The 11,744-nt window shown below is 32.3% G+C and overlaps 1 protein-coding gene across 1 annotated transcript; it reads left to right on the forward strand.

The window, feature by feature from the left end:
- The first annotated feature begins 2,041 nt into the window (after window positions 1–2,041).
- LOC128232301 (MORN repeat-containing protein 3-like) lies at window positions 2,042–5,820 on the forward strand. Its single transcript, XM_052945783.1, has 5 exons — window positions 2,042–2,273; window positions 2,668–2,828; window positions 4,371–4,530; window positions 4,836–5,020; window positions 5,339–5,820. The coding sequence occupies exons 1-5, from the start codon at window positions 2,129–2,131 to the stop codon at window positions 5,405–5,407; spliced, it is 720 nt and encodes a 239-aa protein (XP_052801743.1). The 5' UTR covers window positions 2,042–2,128; the 3' UTR covers window positions 5,408–5,820.
- Window positions 5,821–11,744: the final 5,924 nt, after the last annotated feature.

Below are 11,744 nucleotides of genomic sequence, written 5' to 3' on the forward strand. Positions count from 1 at the left end.
GGATCAGAAATTTTCGGATATTATCCTGCAAAAGATATAGAAATTATTCATTGTAAATTTATGAGAAAGGTTCTTAAAGTAAGAAAAAGTACAAATTTATCAGCGTTATATGGTGAATTAGGAAGACATCCTATGGAAGTTCAGAGAAAAATAAATATGATACGGTACTGGGTTAAAATATTAAAAAGCAATGATAACTCATTAGTGAAAAATATATACACAATGCTTAAAACCGAAGCAAATTCTAATAACACATTTAATGGATTAAACTGGGCTTTTCAAGTGAAAACAATATTAGATGAAATTGGAATGTCTGACGTCTGGATCGAACAAGATATACAAGTTATACCTTTACAACTAATTAAACAGAGGATAATTGATATATTTATTCAATCGTGGAGTGCAGATGTGAATGGATCCAACAGATTGGCTACATATAGTTGGTATAAAAAAGAATTATTACATGAAAATTATCTAGATCTTATACAGATAGATAAATATAGGATATCATTAACTAAATTTAGAGTCTCATCCCACGACTTACTTATTGAAAAGGGAAGGCATTTTAATATACCTAGAACAGATAGAATTTGTACATATTGCAACATGAATGTCATAGAAAATGAATATCATTTTTTGTTAGTATGCCCGCATTATAATAACCTGCGAAAGGAATATTTTAAAACATTTTTTTTTGTCATTGGCCCACAAAACAAAAATTTATAGATTTGATGTCAGCAAATACAAAGAAAAAGCTAAATTCTCTTGCTAAATTTGTATACCATGCTTTTCTTTTACGATCACGTTTAGAGTAACATATAATAAATATATATGTATGATAATATTAATTCATAAAACAATCTTAATATAACATCCAATTTGTAATTCTCTCTTATGACCTTTCACGTTTGATAATATGTGAAGCATTTTGGCTATGAATGTTGTACATTTAATGCTAAATAAATGTTGTTGTTGTTGTTGTTGTTGTTGTTGTTGTATCAGAAAACCAGAGCCAACCTAAAATCACAGTCCATTAACCTATACCATAACCTAGGGTGAGGCCTAGGCTTCACTGTGGTATAGGTGAAAGTGGCAACAGGTGTCTCAATGCATAGTGAGATATTCTTTAATTGACATTCACATATTCGCACGGGATGCGTTAAGTCTGTGCAAGTGTGCCACATAAGAAGTTCATTCAGTTATGAGACAAATAAAATGCAAATTAAAGTTGTAGCATGCATTTCTTATGTTCACATAACATGTTACTGCCATATCTGTGCAGGAATCATGGTTTACTTTGAAAGAAATGTTTTATCAGTTATAAACTCAGTCGCCCCTGTCAAGGAAGTTCTCGAGCAAATCTTGTCCTAACGTTGTTTTGCAGATGACAGTGCTATACTTTTTCACATAAGGGTCCAAATTGTATAACAGAAACTCTTGGAAACGAACTGGAAAGTTGTCATGAATGTCTTTAAGACAATAAGTTTACATAAAACTTGTGGTTGAACTGAATAAATTCTTTTTGGATCAAAACGTAAACTTGCTAAAGTCAAAAACTCTTTTATCAAATGCAATGACCATACTTTAGTCTCATACTCTCCTGTGCAATACCTTGACGTGGTGTGGAATAATGATATTTCTGCTAATTCAAAATTTTAACGTGCAATCAGGAAAATGAAAATTTAGGATCATGTTCTTGTTTAAACAAAGATTTTTTAAACTTGAATATTCACAAAAACTCGCTTAGCAAATGTCATTTTGACTATATGCTAGCTGTGTACTAGTCACCATTAACTGAATAAACCGTATTAAGAATGGTCTTACTAAACAACTAACAAATCAGTTAAAAACTGCTCAAAACAACGTCATTAGATTTATAAATGGGTATAAATGTACATCTCATTTGAAAGAATATGATGTATATAGTATAGTTCCCACAACTTTTGCGCCAATACCTCTGATAATGGCCAAAACCAAACTAACCGTTTTGACTAACAAAATGTGACGAGCTTTACCTTGTTGTCATAGGGATAGCGTACTGTCATACACTTCCGGTTTCAATGTTTACAAAAAGTGTTGTTATTATCGATAGACAAAATATTAAATAAAAAGCTTTTCGAACGTTAAAATGCCTATGTTAAAAGAACCAAAGGCGAAGCAGCCTTTGTGGAAGGAAAACGATTATAAAGCTCAGAAAAAGGGCATTCGTAATACGGTTTATTCAGTTAATGGTGACCAGTACACAGGAGAATGGCTGAATAATTTAAAAGACGGTATGATTACTTTTCATATCATATTTTATATTATATTTGTTACATAATCCGACGTTGAAAAATTTACTTGACTTGATCCGACTTGATATCAGATCAAGATAGGCTTAAATGTTTACATAAAGTGGTGTTCATCAAACATTTTTGGCAGTTTTTGCTATCATTCAACTAGTTGGGTATTAAGGTTCATTCAAAGGGCCATGAAGACAATCTGGTGTTTATTTATTGATTTTTTAGTATATATAAAAAAAAAACATAGCTTAACTTTTATTTATGAGCTACATGTATTTTTAGTTGTCACGCAGCTGGTCATTCATTGATCATAAATGTATGATATGAATTTAAACTAGATGTTTTAATTTACATTGGTGATATGAAACTTTAACTCCATTTTCAGGTAAAGGTACATACAAATGGAAAGAAAGTGCCTGTATATATGATGGAGATTGGAAAAAGGGAAAACGAAATGGATTTGGAACATACAGTCGACCAGACACCAAACATAAAGGGCAGTTTGTGAAAGAATATTCAGGAGGATGGAAAAATGATATGCGTCATGTTAGTATCAAATATTTAAGTACTTATGCTCTATTGGACTTCTTCCTCATACATAATTTCAAAACATACATTAGACCACGCTTTAAAGTACTCATTATAGACAAATATTTTTCATTAAGCAGTGCCTGGAATAATGTTGAATTTAAAAAATGATTATTATTATATATGGTTTTTATTTTTCTCTATAATACAGTGCAATTACACACAGTATTTTAGTTTAAATTTAGAGTATATTAAATGCATCATAATAAAAAAATGAACGGAATGATAATAGTGGAACTATTTGTGCAGTTAATTTGGCAAACATCTGACATCAAGTTTAACATGTTTTTTTCCGTAATTGCATAAGTAATGACCCTTGTGGTGACAATTCTGCACAGGTGTGGTTAATGGGATTAAGCTCATCAACTTCCTGTTTGCCAGCACTCATCATTTAGCACTTAAAGTTCACTGATATAATAGATTTTACAATCACTAAAAATATTAATCTTTATTACATATTCCAGAAAAAATATAATAACAATATTTCCTTGTATTATGGAAAACAGTGTACAAAAGTCATAAAAACATGCTGGAAATTTTCATGCGCCAGATGCATGTGCAGGTTTCCTGTTAATAAATCAGTCATGCAAATGCAAATTAAAAATATATTTAAAGGAAATATTTTTTTGTAAATTGATGTCTTCACATGTTATATTTGAAAATTATAGGATGAAAATCAAATTTAAATTCACATTTAAAAAATGTTTATGTAAAAAAGTTGTCCAGTGTATTTTAAAATAATTGTAAATGTTATGTGAATGAGATTAGGAAGAGGTTATAAGGAAACATACATTATGTCCAGATATTTCTTTTGGTTATTAAAATGGAATAAGTTAGCTGCAGGTGAAATATCTAGAACCACAGAAAATGAAGTTAGATGTTTAATTTTCAGAGGTTAATAGTGATTCAGTGGCTGAAAGTATATAATTGATAGAGAAGAAATTATATTATTATTAGGAGGGAATAGCTAGCAAATGTCAAGGCATGTGGTCTGGAATGTTATAATATTATCCTGAATCTGAATTTGACAGTAGTTTGGTTCATTAGTTAGCCCTCACTGGTGGGGGGGGGGGGGAATAGTACTCAGTTTCAGTATCATATTATAGTACATTTATGTTAAGGTTCCCTGTTACAAAATAAACATGCACCAGAAAACTAGAATGTTTGGTTAAAAAGGCTTAAATTCATCCCACAAGGGGCGTTGCCCCCTTGACCCTAACAGGGGGAGGACACCCAGACCCCCCCCCCCGCCTACTTTTAGGATATTCCCTGCTACTTGAATTAATTTCTACACCCCTGACATACCGTATTCACTTGTTGCATTTCTAATCTTTGCTGACACTGTTCAAATAGTTATCAAATACTAAAGGAATTGAAGAAAAGAGACTTTGTTTTGTTAAACTACAATTTAGCTATTTACATTTATTATTGTATGAATACATATACCATGTACATGTTTTTATGACTAAGCAATTTAGTATTAACTACACTGCATGACAGGGCTATGGAACCAACTTCTACACAGATGAAGAGTACTATGAAGGGGAGTGGTATGGGGACAAGCGAAGTGGTTGGGGAAGAATGTATTATAAAGATGGCACAATTTATGAAGGCGAGTGGTATGATGACAAGCGCAATGGTCAAGGCATGCTCAGATTACGTAAGTCTAAATACTTATTGTTATCAAGAAATGCTATTAATTGATCATTAAATATGCAAAATTGAATATTGGTAATCATTGAAGATGCAGCTGTAATAGTGGATGTATGGTACAAAGTATGAACAGTTCATATTTTTAGCAAATTTAACAACTAACAAATTGTATTATAAATGAAAAAAATATATACCCATTTCAGTTAAGTAACATGTGATGGAATAAAAAAGGTCTTAAATAGAAGGAAGTTACACTCATTAATATAATACCAATAAAAGTGTTCTATATTGACTCCTGTTTGTTTCTTACAGCAAATGAAAACAGATATGAAGGTTCTTGGAGAGATGACAAGAAAAATGGACCTGGTAAATTTTATTACCTAACCAATGGACAGCTTTATGAGGGGGTGTGGGTGGATGATATTGCAAAGTGTGGAACAATGAAGGACTTTGACAGAAACAATGCACCTGAACCAACACAGTACCCCATTCCGAAGGTGATATTAGTTTGATATGTGCATCATACGTTTTGAAATGTGCATACAGATATAATGCTTCATTAACAATAAAACTAGTTCATTTGTTTATATTTTTACAGCTTATTATGGAAAAAAGTATGATTATATTAAAGCTTATTTAATTTTATAAAAGTTCGAATTAAAGCGACATAATTCAATTCATATAATCTCTTTTCAAAACAATATATTCCACGTATCTCTTCTCGCAAGGAAGAATAAATTCTTGTTAGTGCAAACTGTGCAGTTAAAGTTAAAATTATCCATAGTAACAATTAAACAAGTGTGTATTTGTTACAGGTTGAACTGGCCAGTGTTAGTGGAGTATTACAGGAATCGGAGGAGCAGTTTCTACATGATCAAGAATAAGTTTTAGTCCAATATAATAACTTTAAAGGTCTCATTGTCATGAACCATATTTTATATGTCCAGGAATATATTTAAAATATTCGTTTTTGTCTTCGTTTACCGAAAACACCAATATTCAAATTTTAATTATTTGATCATGGATCAATATTATAGATGTGCTTACACAACAATGGACTGTGTAAGTGCAGAGCAAACTTCTTCATAAAAATAAATGCCAAACATTTATACCCTTTTATATTACCATGTTTTGCATTCAAGCAGAGTTTGGGGTTTTAAAATTTCTTAATAATGGGATTTTGTGATATTTTTTTTTTGGTATTTTTACCGATTGTTCTTTACAATATTATATTGTTTTATATTATTGTCATCAATAAAATGTTTACGAAATCAAGTTTTCTCCGTTTTTAGTTCGATTGATCATGGAATAGGTCATTGTTCATTTGGAAATGTGTTTGAAAATCATCATATGATTGTCATACAGACCTGCAAATAAATGGTAACGTATAATACCGCAGTGTTTGTTAAAGCTCTTACTTCCAGTTGTTTTTATCGTTTACTCCTATCCATGATCATTTGTTTGCGTAAGAAACAATATGATGGTTCATGTAGTTATTTGTTTGTAATTATCTTGTATATACTTGGTCTTTTATATAAGTATTTTCTTACGAACTGCCAACAATACTATACTACTTCCAGAGCAAATTCTATTAAAATGTCTGGATTTATGAAACGCATAAGTCCCACAAATAATTGAAACAAACTATGTGTATAACACTTTTTAAAGAAAGACCAATGACGTTGGTATAGTGTTGATTAAAAAATTAAGTACAGCAAATAAAACGTCACCTATTTGGGGACAAACTGTCATCCCATTGATAAAATCTTATCACGTTAAAGGGACACTCTTATTCAAAATCAATGCATACACATGTATAACAAACATTAATTTTGACTGATACACCTTAAACTACTTACTAAATAATGCATTTATGGAAAAATATTAATTACTGATAACAAGATTGTAACTGTGTACTTAATAGCAGAAAGCGCTAAAATATTAAATGATTGGTGAATGCTAAAATATTTACTGTGGTCTTCTATAGTTTTATATGGTAGAAATGCCGTGTTTAATGCTCATTTCTTTCAAATTCAACTCAGTATCCTTCATGAGAATCATTGTTTTCGACATTTATTCATCAAATTTGGAATTTTAAAACAAAAGTTTTAATTGTGGTAAATCTTACGTGGGAATAAGAGTGCATCTTTAACCAGTTGTTCTGTTACTTACTAAGTGGAATTGCAAACCATAACTAATTAACCGGTAATTTCTGTTGATTAGCTAAAACAGGTGGCAGTTCTGGGCACTTTCAAGCCAGTTTTAAGTCTTATGATATTTATCGTACCGAAAAAAAATTGCGAATATCAACTAGATAGCTAGATAATTATCGCGAAAACTAAGTGATTAACACAAAACAATGTGCGAACGTTTATGTAAACAGGTTATCTTACGGCAGTTAAATTGTATACATTTAGTTAAACAAAAGATGGAACTCGTCCTCGTTTAATGCCTTTAATGACTTTTTTTTCGTGTAGTATATATATCAGTGTGTGTATACCACGTGATAAATTAATTACGACATAAATGTTGTGTCGGAAGGCAACCTTTTGCTTCGAATGGTGACTAACGAAAGTGAAAGTTCGAAGGTGGGACTCCGTAAGTGGCGTAGACTGCGCTGTTTAATTAAAAATGGTGAAGAAATAGTAAAGTTATGTAATGGTTAGATGACATGAAGTGAATTATTAATGATTAAGAATGGGCGGAGTGAGCGTAGCAAACTAGTCCTTTTTATTCATTAAGAATTCACTTCATGTCATCTAACAGACTTAGAATACAACCTTATTGGCTGATAATTGCCGACGCAAAAGCTGACGCAGGGAGTGTGTGTCGGATGATTGGCAATAGGCGGATCTTTAAACACCCGCGAAAATTGAAATTCTTAGTGATTAAGTCTACTACTTAATGGTTGCCTGTTTGCAATTTCATTGGTTGAGAATGTGTGTTGTATTCTAACCTTGTTTAAAGTCTTCATTTGAAGCAAAATATGCGCCTTCCTACGTAGCATTTATGACGTAATTTATCAAGTAGAATGTACACACACTGTATGGGTTGTCTTGTGGTGTTGTGTGCATCTCATTGACTCGGGCCTTTATATGTGTTCCGCTAACCAGAGCAGGAATACAAGTTTGGTTGCATGACTTGTGCCTGTAGGGTGGATTGTATTAATTTAAAACTGTGTTTACTATGAATACGTGTGTGTCCTCATGGCATACTGAAACACGTAACTAGCTGCATACGTTTGTGCGCACATCTTACATGCGTTGCTAAAGCAAACGTCGCAAAAAGGTGCCTTGTAATAGATTCTCGAAGAACAATCATGCGAAGCCTCAGAACGCATCCAACGTATACACACAGCAGATTTGGGCGAGGTTATTGCGATAGGACGCTTTTCTGACGTCCTGTATCACGTCGAGTTCGGTGTGTAAACACATGTCCGTCCAGAGAACACAGCGGTCGAGTACATGTACTTATGTAAGTTTTAAGTTATTAACAAAATCACACATTATACATGGACATCACAACACACCATATATACAATATACTCACAATGAGGAGAAAATCAGGTTACCAGTAGAATTGTTACATTTGATATAAAGCTATTAAAGCTGCACTTTCACAGATTGAGACTTTTGATTTTTAATTTATTTTTGTCTCACAATAATCTGATTTTGGTATCCATGCCTTCCGTTCAGTCATATAAATAACCCACAATTGTTTGAAAAACTGCCAAAAATTTCATTTTTTCTTATATCGTTAGAAACGCTTTTTGCCATGAAACATTTTGTTTCGAACGTTTATATGAAAAACTTCGATCTGATCTTTAGTCAGCAGCCTTGTATCGCTGGTTTTCAGACATTTAAGCAATAATTGGGTCATTCTAATGCAAAAAATGTTGTCTAAACGGTCGATCTGTGAGAGTGCAGCTTTAAATATAAACTATCTGAGTTTCTCAATCTAAAACTGTTATGAATACGCATTGCTAATTTCCAACAAGTAGTCTTTGTAGATGAGCTCAACACACTTTGGTTATCGTCTTCTTAAATCAGTTTATTATGGACATTCAAGGAACTAGCATTCGTCGTTTTAAAGGCGCACAACACGGTCAATGCAGTTTTAATGCATTATCATGTATAACTCATTTGACTTTAATGATAAAAACAAAACACTGAAAAAAAGGGTTAAGCTTGATACATTTTTATTTCCTTGATTGCGTACTGAATGGACCCACCTACCGACGCTCTTGTTAATACATTGTTTGTTTTTTACTTCCAACGATAACACTTGTTAAAAGTCTTTTAAATACATTGCTTTTTACAAGGATTATTTTTTAACTCGGGAGAATGTTGCGGAGTTTAAAAAAAAAAACGATTTATACGATAAATGTCTTATATGATATAGTACGTAACTAAGACATTTGTATCCCATTCAGTATGTGTCCATGTTGCATTATATTCGCCAGTGCTGTTAAGCGGGCGGTTTTATCGCTTATTTATGCGTGTTTAGGGAAAGCAATAGCTTAAAATTTAGGTACACAACGTCATTCAAAAGGTGTCCGTGACAAAAGATAAGAAAACAACACCAACTGACTCACAATGTTACTCATTATAATATTAATTCATGTTTATCAACGACTTAATGTCGATCCTAAATCACATCTTAAAACTAGACCAGAAAACAACGATTGCCCGTATACTGAATGGACCCGCCTAGCGACGCTCTTGTTAATATTCGTAACTTCAAATGAACACACTTGTTAAAAGTCTTTTAAATACATAACCAACAAAAGGAAACAAGTTTCAATGTACAATATATCACTTCTTCATGCACAACGAATCTGATTTATAAGGCGTAATCAGGCGTCACCATACCAGCAAAACTCTTTAAAAGAGCATTTCAGTTGGCTCGATATTTTTGGGTGTATTTTTTCGCCTTGTAGGAGAGTTGATTACATTAGATGTTTAACAGGATTAATTGTATCTTGGTAGAATGCTGCGGTGGTTAAAATAAATTATTGATAAGATGAATAATGTCTAACATAGTTTTATAAACTGATACAAACCTCGGAGGAATCACGTTTAATGAAAAAATGACGTTAACAATTATTATTTCAGTTTAAATTTTTATATATGCTCATTTTTCTATTCACAAGTCGACATATAATACACAATACTGTTAATATATACATACATACATATATATATATATATATATATATATATATATATATATATATATATATATGTATGTATGTATATATTAACAGTATGTTGGTGTGTGTTGAGGGAAAGCAATAGCTTAATTTTAAGGGAACACCAAGTCCATCAAAAGGTGTCCGTGACAAAAGATAAAAAAATAATACACCAAATGATTCACGCCGTTACTCATCATTATATTAAATCATGTAAATCAACGATTTAATGTCGATCCTAAATCCCATTTTAAAACTGGACCAGAAAACAATGATTAAAGGATAATACGTCTGTAAACAGAGCAATCACTTTAAATTAGCTATGGCCAGACAGCCTGATGCAAGCCACCAATCTGTCAGTCTATATTTGTATTCGTCTCGGTTATTCTACTAATAATAGTTGATAACAAGCTTTATACTGATAACCCATTAAACCGCCCGCTCAACAGCACTGGCGAATACAATGCATCATGGACACATACTAAATGGGATACAAGTGTGTTGTACTATATTTTAAAAGTTTAAAGTACGAAATCAGATGACCTATAGATAATCTATTTAGAAATGGTACAGAGGCCCAGAGATTGCATACATGAGAGATGAACTTTTTGCTTTGACCATTACTTTTGTGCATGGTTGTAACAAGCTCGGTAGTGGACCATCGATCGTCGATTTGCAATAAATGTTTTAGGCAGAGAAATGCAGCTACCCTAACAAAACATTATAAGAACAGTTCTAGTGAAGTCCACATATAAACAAATGAGCTATGGCTGGGCATCGTTGACTATGAGTAGATGACTACCAAGGTTGTAGTTTCAAACGGTTGTTTTAAACAAGAATTTTTTAAAGAATTTATATTTTATATTATAATTTTAAAAGCAATTTCCTTTGCAAATCTATAAAGATGCCTAGTGCTCTCTTGCTAAAACATGGCATAAACTCCTTGAATAAAGTTGTGTACTTTAGGTTGACTTGTGATTTGGTTCTATGCAAAGAAAAATGAGCATTGGCGGGGGGACAAACCATGACAATTTGTAGTGACACAAGTTGAACAACTTAGGTACTTGACCTATAACTGATTAGATGCGACAATAATCAAATCACTGCTCCCATACAAAAATAAATTGACATGTGTTTTCTGCTCAGATCTTCTCATTTTTGGAAATTATTTAAATATACAGCAGAGGCAACAAAAACCTTTTGGCTTAACACAAACTAGTTTTAACATGTTTGTTCTATCATGAAGTATTTTTTAAAACAAGAATTCCAGATACGGTGCTAACGGAAACACCACCGGTACTATTTAAATGAAATGTGTAGGGAAGCAGTTTCAGACAAGATGATTGTTAATTGTTTTGCTGTACATGTCTATATAGAACAAATGAACGGGGCGAAGCACTGAACTTGGGTAAAACCGTGTTTGAAAAGAAGACTTTACTGACCAGTGCATTAGACACATTGATCACTAAATAATTTAATGAAGCTGTAGATAAAGTTTTAAGAACTGCATTTAACAGATCTATCTAAAACAGTCGTTTATAGCCATAGTTACTGGTCTGTCACCGTAGCTCATTAGTGTTATTTTAAAAGATAGACCACAGACAAAAAACTGTACTCTGGCTGTAATTTAAGTAAGGAAATTAATCTGTTTCAAATGAAATCACAGAGGGCATTAAGTAGCAAAAACATTTTAGACAGTCTAGATTTGCCACAAGCAAAAACAAAACAAAAAGACTCACTCAAAAAACACATCCACATTCAACATTAATATGTCTATCAAAGGATTTGAGCGATCGTTCAAAATCACTGGAGGTGTCTTACAACATTTGCATACACAAAAGACCACGTAGGCAGTCGATGTATTAAACTACGTGAACAAAGATAAATATATGGTGTACAAAAACGTTGGTAAAACAATTCAGAATTATTATAAAAATAGATCTGACAACGGTGACAAAAACAAAGCAAAAACTGGACGAAATCAGAAACACAAACGAAATAAGAGTTGACATGATGAAATGCATTAGTTC

This window comes from Mya arenaria, chromosome 4, assembly GCF_026914265.1.
Source record: "Mya arenaria isolate MELC-2E11 chromosome 4, ASM2691426v1".
NCBI classification, from domain to species: domain Eukaryota; kingdom Metazoa; phylum Mollusca; class Bivalvia; order Myida; family Myidae; genus Mya; species Mya arenaria.